The sequence below is a fragment of the Microtus oregoni genome, unplaced genomic scaffold (genome assembly GCF_018167655.1).
Source record: "Microtus oregoni isolate MIOR12 unplaced genomic scaffold, Mior012 000032F_ref0000030, whole genome shotgun sequence".
Taxonomy (NCBI): Eukaryota; Metazoa; Chordata; class Mammalia; order Rodentia; family Cricetidae; genus Microtus; species Microtus oregoni.
The window spans coordinates 23,661,834-23,679,357 of NW_024543091.1; the positions used below are offsets into that span (position 1 = coordinate 23,661,834).

A 17,524-nucleotide genomic window follows, 5' to 3' on the forward strand; every position below is an offset into this window, starting at 1 on the left:
AATTTCAAAAAGAACAATAAAATCACCAGTGATTGAAAATTCTCTAAGTGTAAGGAAGTTTTAGTTGTCTTGAAATTATATTTCTACCTAAAAATGAAATTATCTTAGTGCTATTTGATTTCATATTACTGCAATTGGAAATGATTTTCCCCTTGGGTTAGAATATTAAGCTTAAAGTGTACTGTAGCTATTTTTCATGCAAAAGATTAAGGCACTAGAATGTACCTTTACAAATAAGATGATAAATGATGTCAAGTTACCATTGTGAAATTCACAGAGCTCAGATTTCAGAATTGCTTAAACTAGTGTTTTGTTGTTCTCTTAACCTTCCTTTTAGGGATCTTAAGTATGATAGAACGAGGGCTGATTCCCCCAACAGCAAGGATTACCTTTCAGAATCCACCCATTAAACCCCAAGCAATTCATCTGCATAGTTTTGATGAGCCACGTAAGATTCCAGCAGAAGGTAAGACATCATGCCTGTGGGTTTAGCTGGGGGTTCTTCAGGAATGGTCTCCCTCTCCCAAACCCAGACTCTGCCAGTGGACAGCTTTAATCATCAATAATACACAGGATGAGAGTTTAAAGCATCTTGAGGTTATCTGAGTAAACAAAGCAGCTCAGAATATCCACAGAGAGCCTGTGCCAGTGTGTTAGAGAGTTGAGAGCCTGTGCCAGTATGTTAGGGAGTTGAGAGCTTGTAGACTGTGTTAGAGAGTTGAGAACCTGTGCACTGTGTTAGGGAGTTGAGAGCCTGTGCCAGTATGTTAGGGAGTTGAGAGCCTGTGCCAGTATGTTAGGGAGTTGAGAGCTTGTGGACTGTGTTAGAGAGTTGAGAACTGTGCACTGTGTTAGGGAGTTGAGAACCTGTGCACTGTGTTAGGGAGTTGAGAACTTGTGGACTGTGTTAGAGAGTTGAGAACTGTGCACTGTGTTAGGGAGTTGAGAGCCTGTGCACTGTGTTAGAGAGTTGAGAGCCTGTGCACTGTGTTAGGGAGTTGAGAACCTGTGCACTGTGTTAGGGAGTTGAGAGACTGTGCACTGTGTTAGAGAGTTGAGAACCTGTGCACTGTTAGGGAGTTGAGAGCCTGTGCACTGTGTTAGAGAGTTGAGAGCCTGTGCACTGTGTTAGGGAGTTGAGAGACTGTGCACTGTGTTGGGGAGTTGAGAGCCTGTGCACTGTGTTAGGGAGTTGAGAGCCTGTGCACTGTGTTAGAGAGTTGAGAACCTGTGCACTGTGTTGGGGAGTTGAGAGACTGTGCACTGTGTTGGGGAGTTGAGAGCCTGTGCACTGCGTTAGGGAGTTGAAAGCCTGTGCACTGTGTTGGGGAGTTGAGAGCCTGTGCACTGTGTTAGAGAGTTGAGAACCTGTGCACTGTGTTAGGGAGTTGAGAACCTGTGCACTGTGTTAGGGAGTTGAGAGCTTGTGGACTATGTTAGAGAGTTGAGAACCTGTGCACTGTGTTAGGGAGTTGAGAGCCTGAGCACTGTATTAGGGAGTTGAGAGCCTGTGCACTGTGTTAGGGAATTGGGAACCTGTGCACTGTGTTGGGGAGTTGAGAGTCTCTGCAGGGTGTGTTAGAGAGTTGGTGCTTTCAAGAGGATTTAAGTTTGCTTGGGGAAACAAGGCAAAATAGTAAAAAATTAAAATATAAAGCAGGACAAGTTTGAAAAAATGATGTATTATTTGTTGTTTGAATGTCCTTTTATGAAGTGATCTAGGGTGTTGGTTTTTTTTATTTGCAACTGTTTTGTCCTTCTGTTTTTAGTAAACATATTACTTGTATATTCACGGTACAAATTTTTTATGAGTTCTATGTATAATTTTCCTACTCTGTGACTTGATGTTTTATTATCCTTTATAATATCTTTTTAAGATGAAAGTTTTATTGAAATAATTATATACCCACATGTATTTATAAGAACTAATAGAATTATTTGCATGCTTTCCCCAAATAATAACAAAGTGAAATATTATAGTATGATATCACCATCAGGATATATATTGCTTGTACTGAGGACCAGACATAGGGCATTGTCCATGGTCGGCAAGCACTCTACCACTGAGCTAGGTGCTAACCCTCAGTCAGGATACTGATTCCGTCAAGACCGGAATATTTTTATCACCAAAGGCTACAGCCCTATGAACTTCTCTCTAAACCCCTTTAATCCCTGGCCTTCCAAAAATCTGTTCTTCATTGTATAATTTTGTCATTTCAAAACTGTCACATAAATGCACTCATAAGAGTATGTAACCTTTGGGTTCGGTATTTCTCCACTAAGGGCAATCTTCAGGAGAATCCTCCAGGTTGTAGCTTTTTTTTTGGGGGGGGGGATACATTCTGACATTTCCATGAATACAATATACTTTAGCCATATTCACTTCTTTTATTACTCTGTTGTTCCCACCCCCTTCTCTTTCCCTTTCTACACCAATAGTTATCTCCCTTTGATCTTCCTATCTTTCCCCTCTCCTAACTACTCCTACATATGAGAAAATTAGAAAATACTTGTGTTTATGGAAAATAGGCAGGTCCCATGAATTTTCCAGCAAATGGTGTGATTGTCTTAATAGACCCCATTGTCTGTGTGTGCTTATTTATTTATTTAAATCTAAGCCAAGCTGATTCAAGGATTCAAGGAGAAACAGGCATATCTATAGTAAACTGATTTTGAGTCCTTTGTTTATATGCCAACATGTGATACGGCTGAATCATATGGAACTTAGATGTTTCATCGTTTCCACACTAGTTTCCATAGTGTGGATTAATTTACATCATCACAATTGTGAATCAGTGTTCCCTTTTCCTCCCTGGATCCTCTATAGCATTCATTGTGAGACACTGAGCATTCTTTTCTTTATTAGCGGGACACTGGTACTTCTTTGGAGATCATCTTTTCAGCTTAATTTCCTATCTATTCACTTGAGTATTTACTCCTTGGTTAATCCTTGGAGTCCTTTATATACTCTAAACATGGCCCTCCTACTGGGTGGACAGCCAACAAATCTTTTATCCTGTTCTAAAAGGTTTCTTTTCACTTGCTGATGTTTCTTCTTCAGGGACAAGGCTTTTCAATTTTATGTAATCACATTAATGTTTTGTTATTATTTCTTGAAATATTGGCTATTTAAAAAGCCTTTGCCCATGCTTAGATCTTGAAGTGTTTTTCCTGTTTTTCTCTAGAACGCTCAGAGTTTCAGCTACTACCTTTAAGTCTTTGGTCCATTTTGGTTTAGTTTTTGAACAGCATGAGAGGTGAGGCTTTAGTTTCAGTCTTCTATATATGGACATCTGGTTTTCCCATCATTTGGTAAACAGGTTGTCTTTGTTTCCAATACATATTTTTTGGTATCTTTGTCAAGAATCACATAGTTATAACTTCTTAGGCTTATTTCTTGCTCTTCTTTTCTATTTTAAAAATATAGCCGGGCGGTGGTGGTGCACGCCTTTAATCCCAGCACTCGGGAGGCAGAGGCAGGCGGATCTCTGTGAGTTCGAGGCCAGCCTGGTCTACAAGAGCTAGTTCCAGGACAGGAACCAAAAAAAAACCAAACAAACAAAAAAAAAAAAGAAGAAACCCTGTCTTGAAAAATCCAATATATGTGTGTGTGTGTGTGATATACATGTGTTTTGTGTTTGGGGGCACATGTGTGAGCAGGTGCACATGTGTGCATGTAATGTGTCTTCCTCAGTTTCACTCCACTTTATTTACTGAGGCATGGTTTCTCACTGAACATAGTGCTGACGATCCCACTGAGTCTAACTGTAGCTCATGAGACCCTGTCTCTGTATCTTGACTCCTGGGATTATGGGTAGTCACCATGTCTCCACAGCTTTTATGAGTTCTAGGAATCAAACTCCCACTCTCATGCTTGCTGAGCAAGTACTTTATCCACTGGCTCATCTTCCCAGCTCCTTTGCTTTCTATTGGGTAGAACAATGCTGTTTTAGTTATGCCTCTGGAGTACAGTATACAGTCAGGTGTTGTGATATGTCTAGGATTAGTGGTTTTGCTTAGACTTGGGGGCAAACTAAGGCCTACTTCTGTGAAGAATGTTACTGGCATTTTGATGGAAATTGCATTGAATCCATACTTCACTTTTGGTAATATGACCATTTAAACAATGTTAATTCTGCTGTTTGTTTTTTAATTAGCATAAATAGAATTAGTTTTCTGGCTTTTTTTTTTAAACCTCAATGATCTGTTGTTGGGATCTAGAAAAGATTAGCTGGGCGGTGGTTGTGCACGCCTTTAATCCCAGCACTCAGGAGGCAGAGGCAGGTGGATCTCTGTGAGTTTAAGGCCAGCCTGATCTACAGAGTGAGTTCCAGGACAGCTAGGACTACACAGAGAAACCCTGTCTCAAACCCCATCCCCCGCAAAGGAAAGAAAATCTACTAGGTTTTGTGTGTTGATTTAGTACCATTCTACTTGTTGAAAGTTTTTTTTTTTAAATCAGAACAAGAATCTTCTGATAGAGTCCTTTATGTATATGCTCAAATCTGAAAATATGATTATTGGACTTTTTATTTCCTAACAACAACCCTTTTATTTCTTCTTGCCTTACTGCATTGAGTAAGAATTCAAGAACTATACAGAGTGAGAATGGGAAGAGTTGATCACCTTGTCTCTTCCCTGATTTTAGTTTTCTCACACTCCTTGTATCATTAGGTTATGTAGCCCACATGTAGCCTCTATTATGGCGAGGTATGCTCATTCTCTTCCTAGTTTCTTCAGAGCGGTGGTGGCGCACGCCTTTAATCCCAGCACTCGGGAGGCAGAGGCAGGCGGATCTCTGTGAGTTCGAGACCAGCCTGGTCTACAAGAGCTAGTTCCAGGACAGGCTCCAAAACCACAGAGAAACCCTGTCTCGAAAAACCAAAAAAAAAAAAAAAAAAAAAAAAAAAAAAGATTTTGAACTTTGTCAAAGGCTTTTTCTGTGTGTATTGAAATAACTACAGGACTTTTATCTGATTATGTTTATATGCTGTATTACATTTAACTAACACATATGTTGTCCCCTCTTTGCATTCAGAATGAATCTGTCTTGGTCATGATATGAATTCTTTTTAATATTTTGTTGAATTCAGTTGAAGCTCGTTGCGATAATTACCCATGTACTGCTAAGTAATGTTCCATGTTAGCATGCTGCAGCTGCTAAGCTGTGCACCTGTTGAAGGAAACGGTCATTTCAAGCTTTCTGCAGTTCTGAGTCAGCGCCTATAAACATGAGTGTGCAGGCGTTGTATGAAATGAGTGAACTCACTCTTTGGATGAATCCTTAGGTGTGTGATTGCACATGCGCTCTCCTCTTTTTGGATCAATGTGTAGGCATGCGATCCCTGTGTCTTAAGGTGTTTTTATGTCTGCTTCATCTACCTACATTTAGATTCATACCAGGAAGTGTTAAAGAGTTTTGGTTCAACCATCAAAAATAATGTCTAGATGCAAAAGGAAAAAGAATGTCTTTTATTTCTGCTAATTTGCTGTCTGTGTTCTTCACTTTCTCGTCTTGCAAGCATTCTTCTTTGATCATTTCCTTCCTGTTTAGCCATTCTCTTAGAGTCTGTATATGAATAATATATTATTTTGATTTTCTTTCATCTGGGAATGTGTTGAGTTCCCATCTTTTTTTCCCAAAAGAAAAACTTTTTAAAAGCTGCTTTAAAAAACATGATTTTTTTTAAATGTACATTAGTGTTTTGCTTGTGTGTGTATGTGTGTGTCTGATTCCCTGGGCCTAGAATTACAGAGAAGTGGGTGAGCTGCCATGTGGGTGCTGGAAATTGAACCTGGGTCCTCTGAAAGAGCATCACTGCTCCTAACCACTGACATATCTCTCCAGCCCCTCAAAAACTTTTCATTAAGCATATGATTCTGGTTGCCATGTCTTTGTTTTAGCACTTGAGGAAAAAAAGTCATGCCATGTCTTTTTTCAGCCTCTGATTAGAAACCCATTGACAGTGAAGTTTTTCTCCAGTAGTTAAGATATGACTTTTCTCTATCTGCTTTTGATATTTTATTTTGCATTTTTAGTTTTCAGTTTTTAGCATGATATGTGTTGCCTTGGAATTCCTCAGCTTTTGCCCATTTCCACTTGGCTTAGTTTCTTAAACCTGTGGCTTTTATTTACCAGGTGTGGATTGCTCACAGCCATTGTTTCTCTTTACAGCCTCCCTCTGTATCGACCGCAATGGCACAGACACAGACTCTCTTGTCCCATAAGTCCTTAGGCTCTGCTCACTTCTCTTCATTCTGCCTCGGGTCTGTTACTCAGATTGAGTGATTTCTGCTTTTCTGTCTTCCAAATCACTGATCCCTTTACGTCTTTCATTTTAATTTTGAGTCATTCTTTGTACTTTTGAACTTAGGTTATTGCATTTTTAGTTTTTTTTCATTTTGTTTCTTTTCATACATTCTAATTTATTGTAGAGATTTTATAATTTTTAATTTGTTTTAAGCGTGTTTGTAATTGCTTAAGGCGCATTTTATGATGACTGCTTTATCATATATATGCATATATATATATATAATTGCTTTAATGTTCATGAATGATTTTTTTGTTCATGTGTGAGCTGACCTAAACTCCTTTGTAATGTTTTCTTACATTTTTATTTAGCAAATATATAAAATGTCACATGGCTAATGGGTTATGTTATATTTTGATACATATATGTATTGCATAATATTTAAACAAATTTGAACACATTCATCTCAAATATCTATCATTTCTATATGGTAGGAACTTTTGACATATGTGGGACATTATTATCAACTGTCACTATACTCGTTGAAATAGCACACCAAAACTTCTTGTTCTTTTCTAATTCTGTGCTGGCTAATTTTCCATTAACTTGACATAGGCTAGAATCATTTGGGAAAAAGGACTCTAAATTGAGAAAATGCCTTCATAATATCTGCCTGTGGGCAAGTCTATGGGGCATTTTTTTGTTTAGTGACTGATATAGGAGGACCCAGCCATTTTAGATAGCGCCACCCTTAGCAACCTGGGTGTATACTTAATTAGACTGAGCAAGCCTGGGGAGCAAACTGAGAAGTAGCACTCCTCCATGGCCTCTGTATCATTTCCTGTCTCCAACTTCCTGCTTTGAGTTCCTTCTCTGACATCCCTGGATAATGGACTACAGCCTGTAAGCTGAAATAAACTCCTTCCTCCCAGGTTGCTTTTGGGCAGGGTGTTCAGTCATAGCAATAGAAACCTAAGACACTGTGATTCAACACCATGAGCAATATCTCCCCGTCTCTCCTCCCCCTTACTCTCCAAGCCTTTGCTAGCTACCACTCTACTGTCAACTTCTATGAAATTAACCTATCTAGAGTTCACATATGTGGCAATCATCGTGTTCTATTATTAGTTCTTGTGGAACCTCCATTTTCCATAATTTATGTTCCCATTGATATAGCTTAACATTGGTGACACCATTTTGTCTCAGTCCACCAATAAGTTGCTTACAAGGCTGCAGTGGGTTTCAATTCCTCCAATGGACACACCCCTCACCCAGGAAAAAGAAACCTACCATTAAAGTCTTCTGAATTTGCAGTTTTGCACCCGGTTGCATTAGACAGCCTGCTCCTTTCACGCTCCTATTGGGAAATGTCCTTCTTGCAGCCAGTCAGGGCCTACCCAGCCAACCTCATGCACACCCCTGTCCTCCCCGCATAAAGCTCACTTCTGTAACTCTTTGGCTGCACTGTCCCCTCACCCTGACTACAAACACCTGCTTCGTTTCTGCTGCTATAGCACGTTTCTCCTGGCATAGTGTGCAGGGGCGTGTTCATTTTATCCACATCCTTGCCAGAACTTTGTGAGTTTAGTCTTTTTAGCAATAGTTCTTCACGTTGGGGTGAGAGGACTGGCAGGTGCTTCGTCTAATTGACCTCCAGCAAGTTTGCTCTCATCCTCAAGTTCATCATGTCTCGGCTGTAAGATCCCTCTTGCAAACCTGGACCTTCCATACACATTCTAGGTAGGAAAAGGGGGGAAACAGTGGTGAAGGGCATGTTTCCTTTTAAAACTATCAGTACATGACCATTAGCCACAGGGGAGACAGGGAAATATCCAGGGATAGAGTCAGTGTTTTTATTTAGACTGCTTAGACTGAATACATAGCATGATGAGTTGTGATCAGTCCAATCCATCAGTAAGCATTCTGTCCTTTATTGGCTTACCTAAATATAGTTAATATTTGAGATATATTTAAAACTGACTTCCAAAATTAAATTTTTAAATTACATATCCTTTATTTCTTGATAAATCTGACAACCTTAGGAACTGGGTATATTCTCACCCTAAAGAAAAACAGGTTTTAAATTATTCAGGAAGAAAGGAGGAGGCTATTTGTATGCAGGCATCAGTAATGACCACAGAAGTATACAGATTTGTCAAGAAAAATACCAACGGGCCGGAGAGATGGCTCGGTGGTTAAGAGCACTTGCAGTTCTCAGCACCCACGTGACAGCTCACAACTGTCTGCAACTCTAGTTCCAAGGGATCCAGTGCCCTCTTCTGAATTCTGTTGCCACCAGGCATACAGACATACATGCAGCAAAATATAATTTTACACATAAAATTATTTATTTTTTTACTTTACAAATGAATGATTTTTTTCCCCTTCTGAAATGGCCAATGTCTCTCCTAGAAATGTTTGTCTTAGAAACTTTCCAGAAGGGAACCTGACTTTGAAATCAGGCAATCCTAGGAATACAACTTTATAAAGATAGAGGCATACTGCTCAGATGTGTGTCCCTAAAGTCCACGGCCAGAGAGCAGTGCAGCAAAACGGCAGCCTCTGAGTGGCGCCCGAGAGTCTGCAGGTCCCACTGGCTGCGCCTTATCTGTGCAAAATGGATAAGACTTTGCAACCTCTTCTCTAAATTTAACCAAAAGTCTTTAAAAGTTGACTGAGCTCCCGAGGTCCAAATGAGGAGCAGAAGGAGAGAGAACATGAGCAAGGAAGTCAGGGCTGTGAGGGGTGCACCCACCCACTGTGACGGTGGGGCCTATCTAATGGGAACTCACCAAGGCCAGCTGGACTGGGACTGATGGAGCATGTGATCAAACCGGACTCTCTGATCGTGGCTGACAAGGAGGGCTGCTGAGAAGCCAAGGACAATGGCACTGGGTTTTTATTCTACTCCATGTACTAGCTTTGTGGGAACCTAGTCTGTTTGGATGCTCACCTTCCTAGACCTGGATGGAGGGGGGAGGACCTTGGACTTCCCACAGGGCAGGGAACCCTGACTGCTCTTTGGACTGAAGAGGGCAACTGGGGGAAGGGGGAGGAAAATGGGAGGAGGTGAAAATTTGTAATAATAATAATCATCATCATAATAATAATAAAAGAGTAGATAAAAAAGTTGAAAACTTATCAAGTACTATGTTGTCTAAGCACAGGAATTTAGCCCCAAAGCTCACTTGTCTTTAGGAGCCTAAAAGGTAAACAAAAACTGTACTGAGTCTGCAGACATTAGAAAAAACAAGTTCTGCTTGTAAATGTATGGATTTAAGACACCCAGGATGGGGCAGAGGAGGACAGCAGAGTTCCAAGTGAGCACCAGAAAGAAGAGTGCACAGGTCAAGGCAAGAACTTGTAGGCTTCTAATGGGGTCTGCTGACTCTTGTGTGGTGTACTGGACTACAGAATGGGGAGGAGTCACAGAGGGACTCACTAGAAGCCAGTAATCAGAGAGTGGGTAAGACTAGGCCAGATGCAACAAACAAATTCCTCGTGTGGCAAGTTTTGATGCTCTGAAATTCTTGTTACTTCTAAAGAGATGTCCAACTTGAGGCTGAGTTAACTGAGTCCTCCGAGTGAGCCTAAGTTGTGCATTGCTATCATTTATTACATTTGATCAATGCCAATTCTTTCAAAGACTGCTGGTACAGAACAGACAGAAAAGAGGGCTGAGTTGAAGGACTTGGGATGGAAGAAGGCTCCCTTCTTTGTATTCAACAGCCATTCAAATAATCCTTTTCTTTCTTGGTAAGAATAATGGAAGGGATTTCTCCCTAGAAGGCCAAGCTTGGCCTATCTGCAGAGGGCAGTTGAGTTTGCAGCCAGCTGGCAGGAAAGAAATGACTGAGAGAGTTGAGAGAGTTGTTTCTTGTAGATTAATAATTCCAAAAATAATCTTTATGGTGTTATTCACCAAATCAGTTCCCTCAGGGCATTTTAACATTTTAATTTCTAGTCATCTTTTTTTAATAGCTACCCAATAAAATAGTCCATCATATGCAACTATATTAATTATCTTGTCCATAAACTTGGGAATGTGGCAATTTAAAGGAGTCTTCGTTTTAAGAAACAAATTTTCCTCTCTAATCCTTGTGCTTTACAGGTCTAATTTTTGTCCAGGCATTTTGCATGCGGTGGGCTGACCATGTGTCCTTTTTTTTTTTTTTTTTTTTTTTTTTTGGTTTTTCGAGACAGGGTTTCTCTGTGGTTTTGGAGCCTGTCCTGGAACTAGCTCTTGTAGACCAGGCTGGTCTCGAACTCGCAGAGATCCGCCTGCTTCTGCCTCCCAAGTGCTGGGATTAAAGGCGTGCGCAACCACCGCCCGGCCTGACCATGTGTTCTAAGGAAGTAGTTGTCCTCCCATAGATTTGGCTTTGGAGTTAGCAGTCACAGAGGTGTCATGATTTGGGTACAGGAAATGCAGGGAGGAAGCAAACAGTGGGTGACAGAGCCACAGGACTTGTGAGCTGAACTCCACAGCATCCACCAAATGGCTCAGCCTTTCTTTCTAAAAGAAGTAACTTTGCCCTACCTCCCTCCACAGCCCCCTTTGCTCTAGGTCAGAAGTCATACCAAATTGCAGAAGATGTGGAAGAGCCTCACAAGAAACAAAAGACAAAGGTACTCATGTTTCTAACACAGAAAGAAAGCTGGGCTCTGCAATAGCATCTTTTCAGCAGCTCCTGGGAGCATTGTAGCTACTATTGTTATTACTCTTCTCTGTGGTGCAATGGGTCAAAGGCAGAGCCTCCCACACCCTGCTCACTACTGAACATACAGTCAGCGCCTGCTTTTAAAAGGGAAGATGAATGCATAAATGAACTCCATGACCATGTGTCTAAGATAGCCAGAGCCGTTGCATTCTTGTGAGATCTATGCTAGCAGCTGGTCAGAGGCCAAGAGTCTGGGGTACAGTAACTGCTTTACATCTACATCTGTGTTGTACAGGGGGTGCTATTGAGAGGCCCTTACCATATCTCATTTGTCTTTAAGCATAGGAAAGACAAGCCCTCCAAGTTTGCATAGAAAATCATGATGGGGAGGAGGAAGGGGTTCCTTTAACTAACATTTAATTAACTAACATTAGTTAAAAGAACTAAACTTTAATAAATAGATTTATATATAATAAATTTATAATAAATTAATAAACAAGTGTAATAAATAAGTTCTTTAACATTAGTCCCTTACAGTACAGTATATTTCACCCTCTGACGATAGCCCCAGTTTAAAGATACTGGACTTTTTATAGGTTGCTTTCTCATTTTAAGGACCACTGACAGATTTAGGATAATTGAAACTTTTCTCCATAGAAAGGAGACATCTGGCAGTACTTTTCTGGTATGCCTTGTTTAGTCATGTCTTTCTTTTTTTTTTATTGAGAAAAGGAAAAAAAAAACAAGTTTCCACCTCCTCCCAGCCTCCCATTTCCCTCCCCCTCCTCCCACCCTTCTCCCCCTCCCCCCACTCCTCTCCCCCTCCCTCTCCAGTCCAAAGAGCAGTCAGGGTTCCCTGCCCTGTAGTAAGTCCAAGGTCCTTCCCCCTCCGTCCATATCTAGGAAGGTGAACACCCAAACTGGCTAGGCTCCCACAAAGCCAGCACATTAAGTAGGATCAAAAACCCGTGCCATTGTCCTTGGCTTCTCATCAGCCCTCATTGTTCGCCATGTTGAGAGAATCCGGTTTTATCCCATGCTTTTTCAGTCACAGTCCAGCTGGCGTTGGTGAGCTCCCAATAGATCAGCTCCTCTGTCTCAGTGGGTGGGTGCACCCCTCGTGGTCCCGACTTCTTTGCTCATGTTTTCCTTCCTTCTGCTCCTCATTGGGACCTTGGGAGCTCAGTCCAGTGCTCCAGTGTGGGTCTCTGTCTCTATCTCCATCCATCACCAGATGAAGGTTCTATGATGATATGCAAGATATTCATCAGTATTGCTATAGGATAGGGTCATTTCGGGTTCCCTATCCTCAGCTGCCCAAGGAACTAACTGGGGACATCGCCTTGGGCTCCTGGGAGCCACTCTAGGTTCAAGTCTCTTGACAACCCTAAGGTGGCTCCCTTAACTAAGAATTGTGCTTCCGTGTTTCCCTATCCAACCTTCCTTTATCCCGATCATCCTTTTTCCCCAAGTTCCCCCCATCCTCCCCTTCTCCCTTTTCTCTCCCCATCTCCCCTTACCCCCATCCCACCCCACCCCCAAGATCCCAATTTTCTCCCCGGCAATTTTGTCTACTTCCCATAGCCAAGAGGATAACTATATGTTTTTCCTTGGGTTCACCTTCTTACTTAGCTTCTTTAGGTTCACCAATTGTAGACTCCGTGACCCTTATTTATGGCTAGAAACCAATTATGAGTGAGTACATCCCATATTCATCTTTTTGGGTCTGGGTTACCTCACTCAGTATAGTGTTTTCTATTTCCATCCATTTGCATGCAAAATTCGAGAAGTCATTGTTTTTTACCGCAGCGTAGTACTCTAATGTGTATATATTCCACACTTTCTTCATTCATTCTTCCATTGAAGGGCATCTAGGTTGTTTCCAGGTTCTGGCTATTACAAATAATACTGCTATGAACATAGTTGAACAAATGCTCTTGTCATATGATAGGGCATCTCTTGGGTATATTCCCAGGAGTGGTATTGCTGGGTCCAGGGGTAGGTTGATCCCGAGTTTAGTCATGTCTTTAACTGCCCTCATGAATAAAAGAAAGAAGAACCAGAGAGCAACTCCAGAGCCACCCACCCCACTGTGCCTACAGAATGCTCCCTGCTCTCCCAGACCAAACACCCTCAAGAGGTGTAGGGTGCGTTTTCAGCATTGGTGGGTCATTTCCTCTTAAGAGATTGCCAAGCTGCTTATGGAACAGCATGTCATGTGACATCCCAGTTGCCATGGCAAATATTTGCGTTTCATGAAAAATGTGAGTGAAAAAAAAGAAAGAAAGAAAATCAATGCAAATGGCCAAATCCCAAGGCAGACAGGCCTTCAGGCGGGTGCTTGGCCTGCTCCTTTATTGTTTCAGATTCAGCTGTTTAGCAGGCTGTGAGGAGGCCATGGGCTAATGTGCATAATGCGATGGCCCAGGCACCTGTTTCTATTCTCACTCCAAGAGCATTCTCGGCTCCCCCTGTTCTATAGAGAACAGATCTACAGGTAATACACATGTCAGAGTGAGGTTTTAGCCAGTAAGCAGTTTATCTAAAAAAAAAAAAAATTAAATGATAATGTGTTTTCTAAATGCTGATTATCCCTGGCATCATTTTCCTCAGTTGAGTTGCAAAGGTTTCCTCTACTTTTAAAATTAATAATATTTTAAGGCTGTGACCCCAGACTGGTACATTTCTGAGCTGACTTTTAATAGTGGTAGATGGTAAACTGGGCATGGATGTTAGCAGTGAAGAGAAGAAAGACACTAGGTGCCGAGCTCCATACTGGAACCCTTGCAGACCCTCTGCTGGGCTCCAAACCTACGCCTGATAGCACAGCAAGCCCTTTCTTACTTACAAATACCTTTCAGAGTGTTGTTCCCTCAAAGTAGGGATTATAACTGTGTGTGAATATTTACTTTCTCAAACCCTTTCCTCAAAACAAAATGGGGTAGTATGGATGTCTGGGGAGGGAAAGGCCCTTCTAATTATTAGCTACTGCCTGTGTGGGTAGAAGACAGGGAAGAAGCCGGGGGGGGGGGTGTGAACAGAACTCCCATCCTTCTATTTGTTTTGTAAAACTGCCCATGAGAGTCATTTTGATTTAAACTGTGTCTCATTCTTCATTGTAGGGGAAAAGTAAAAGGTCAAGAGGACGCCTCGATAGGAAGGTCTGTAATTTGTGTGACTAGTTGGAATTTGGGATCTGTCACCTGATGTCCCTTCCTTTTGCTTTAGGGCAAAAGTATGGGAGGCCACTTGACAGCTGGAGTTGGCAACGAAAGTTCTTTGGTGCTTCCTTTACAAAAGAAATTAGGTCATGGTTAAAAAAATAATTGTGGTTCACTTAAAGTGAAAAGCATTGCTTTGATCTCTGTCAGGACTGAATCATAGCACTGTCTTCAATCCAAACAAATGATTTTCATCCTCAAAATGTGGTTGAATCATGTGTGTCTTTAGTGTCAAAGATTTTCCTCATTTGAGAGTATATTACAAAGAAGCAGGATGTTGGAAATTAATGTAGTAATTTCATGGCATTCACTTACAGTGTGCACACGCGCACTTGTGCTTATGTGTACAAATACGTAGGTGCAAGTGTATGTACACATACTGTGTTCGTAAAGTAGGCTGAGGAAGCTGTTCATGACAGTCAAGGCAACAGCAACAACAACAACAACAAAAAAGGAAAAATGAAATTGTCCCTACAATATGGCAGGGACATTCTGATAAGGCTTATTCCACCAGGCTGTGCATTGGCAGTAAAACCTTTGCATGTGAAATATACTGAACTCCCCGGCACATCTAGGAGTACATAATTTCAAGGAAGGAACCCCCTTCCGCTCCTTCCCAGCAGTGGTGCATAAGCTGGATTTACAATAGCGATTGCAGACAATCCTTCTGAACCTGCGTGCATTGCTCCCAGATAACTCATCAGTGCAATTAGATCTTTCGTGTCATTCCCATGACTTCACTATGTAGAAACTGTGAGTTTTACTCTCTACCTCAAAAAGAGAATGTGCTTGAAGAACCCCAACACTTTATTTACCTGACACAGTTAGAAACTGCTAATGTGACTCAGCATGCCCTGTATATGTGGCTCAATGCACTTCCCATGCTCACTGAACCCTTGTGATGATGGAGGAACCTCTGTGCTGTCACTACCCCTGGCCAGCCAGAGGCAAAAGGGCAGTGTGAGGCTTATAAACCAGGTTAGGAGCTCTTTCCTAGGGGCTAGTCCTCCAAATATTACTCCTGGTATAACTGCTATGCTAGCCTGTACTGGGTGCCCACTCTGCACTGGGCTCTGTTCCTAACATCTTCAGTGGGTTGCCTCCCTTGTTTTCACATCTTTAGGAGGTAGATGCTATTATTATTATTCCCTTATTACTAGGAGGAATCAGACAGTGAGAGGTAAGTCATCCAAGGTAAATAAATAACAAAGCTGGTACAGGAAAGTGGATTACATGACGCCCAGACCCCTAAAGCATTAGAAAGCTACAAATCCCAATCATTCACAATGATAATCCTTTTAAAATATATTACGTCTCCTATCCAGCGTATTTAATGCTTCCCCTTTCCAGTGCCATATGCTTAGATAATAAGTTTGTGCCTTTGCGTCCTTCCCTACCAGACAGCAGTTGTCATCTCTGCTGTCATGTCTGCTTTTATCAGCTTCACTATAGATAGCCTTTTCTGTCTTCTAGATTAATTAAATAGATAGTCAAAAAGCACTGGGTGTGGTGAAGCATGTCTGTAATCCCAGCGATAGGAAAGCCGGGGTGAAGATTATTTGTTTCTTTATCACAATTATAATGTTAGTTTCTTTAGTATTTCCAATATATTCTTGTGATCACCTCAGTGGAAAACTTAATATTGTATAGATGAGTCCGCTAAACCATTTTAATTAGACAACTTGTACAGCATTCGATCTGTCACGTCCCTCATCTGTTCTCATATATATGTATATTTGACCATTTATCTAATATTATATATATATATGTGTGTGTGTGTGTGTGTGTGTGTGTGTGTGTGTGTGTTCAAAAGTCAGTCAAGGTCTACCTCTCTGCCCCTCTATCTCTCTGTCTCTGGGTCTGTCTCTCTGTGTGTGTGTGTGTGTGTGTGTGTGTGTGTGTGTGTGTGTCTGCCTCTTTGTCTCCCTGTCTCTCTGTGTCTGGTTCTCTTTCTCTTTACTTCTCTGTTTTTTGTCTCCTTGTCTCTCTGCTTCTATGTCTCTATGCCTCTCTCTGTCTCTCTCTGTCTCTCTCTCTCTCTCTCTCATAAGACCTTATTTAAGAAAGGGGGGAAATTCCAAAAAAGGAGATTGCAGAATATTTTAGAAGCTGTTTTAATTTTCTCTATTAAATCGCCCCTCCCACCTAATCATTTTGCCATTAAACTTTCAAAGTAAACATAATTATATGGTTTTTATTTGAAAAGTAGTTTTTTTCATGTAAAAACAATTGAGAGAAGAAAGTTCAAGTATTATTAAGATTGTCAACATTGCCTACTGCATATACTTGTTGCATGTAAATGACTATTTATACACATCAGAAAAGAGGTTAACTTATTAGTGATCCACAAAGTAATATTTTCCCTTATGTATTTCACTTAACACATTTTTTAATGATTACTCAGGAAAAAAAATAAAGTCCAGAAAGGAGAAAAATAACAAGTATGGGAGAATCTCCTGATGACATTATAACCCTTTGACAATATTTATGTTCCTTGTCATGTTCCTGATTTTCCACTGTGCCTTTAACTCTGAGTTTATTTTAATACTTTATCATGAGCTTGTACAATGTTGTTAAGAACTTACTACATAATATTCCACAATTAAAGATATCCCATAGATTTAACAGCTATCATATTGATCAACATTAAATTACAAATGCTAGACATCTTACCTGATCACAAAAACTGGTTTATAGCACAGAGCTTGAAGTTCATTGACCCAAACGGCTTACAGTTCAAATTAAACATACACATATACTCACTCATCAAATCCTCACTGACTTTTGACTATGCGTCAAGCAGTGGACCACAGTGGCAGCAAAACACAACTGTGAGTGAAGCAAACTTAACTTCCTGCCCTCTTGAGACTTCTCTTTTACTGAGAAAGGCAGATAACAGACATCTACTGTAATGTCCTAGAATGATCCATACTTGGAAGAACATTGAAGCTGAATACTCACATAGCTGTGAAGAATGTGCCCGCCGGGCGATGGTGGCACACGCCTTTAATCCCAGCACTCGGGAGGCAGAGGCAGGCGGATCTCTGTGAGTTCGAGGCCAGCCTGGTCTACAAGAGCTAGTTCCAGGACAGGAACCAAAAGCTACAGAGAAACCCTGTCTCAAAAAGTCCAAAAAGAAAAAAGAAAAAAAAAAGAATGCGCCCAAGTAGAGCATTGTGAGAATTCTGTAGACATTCTTAAGTAGTTTGTGACCAACAGACTTCCTCTGCGCACACCTTTTCTTGAGGAAAACGGGAATGCCAAGTTTCACTTCTGTGATAATGGTGATCCTTTCTGAGCCCAGCTCTTTCTCCTGTATCTAAAGAGAAAACGATGTGCCTTTGCTTAGGGACCTGAGAATGAAGCTGCTTTTGATCCCCAGCTTGTCATG

At 41.1% G+C, this 17,524-nt stretch overlaps 1 protein-coding gene across 1 annotated transcript in view; it reads left to right on the forward strand.

The window, feature by feature from the left end:
- The first annotated feature begins 348 nt into the window (after positions 1 to 348).
- Iqch (IQ motif containing H) overlaps positions 349 to 17,524 on the forward strand; it is a 130,473-nt gene continuing 113,297 nt past the window's right edge. Inside the window, exons 1-3 of the mRNA XM_041679379.1 lie at positions 349 to 466; positions 10,819 to 10,880; positions 14,035 to 14,073. Coding sequence (XP_041535313.1) covers positions 349 to 466; positions 10,819 to 10,880; positions 14,035 to 14,073 — 219 coding nt within the window. The remainder of the gene's footprint in view (positions 467 to 10,818; positions 10,881 to 14,034; positions 14,074 to 17,524) is intronic.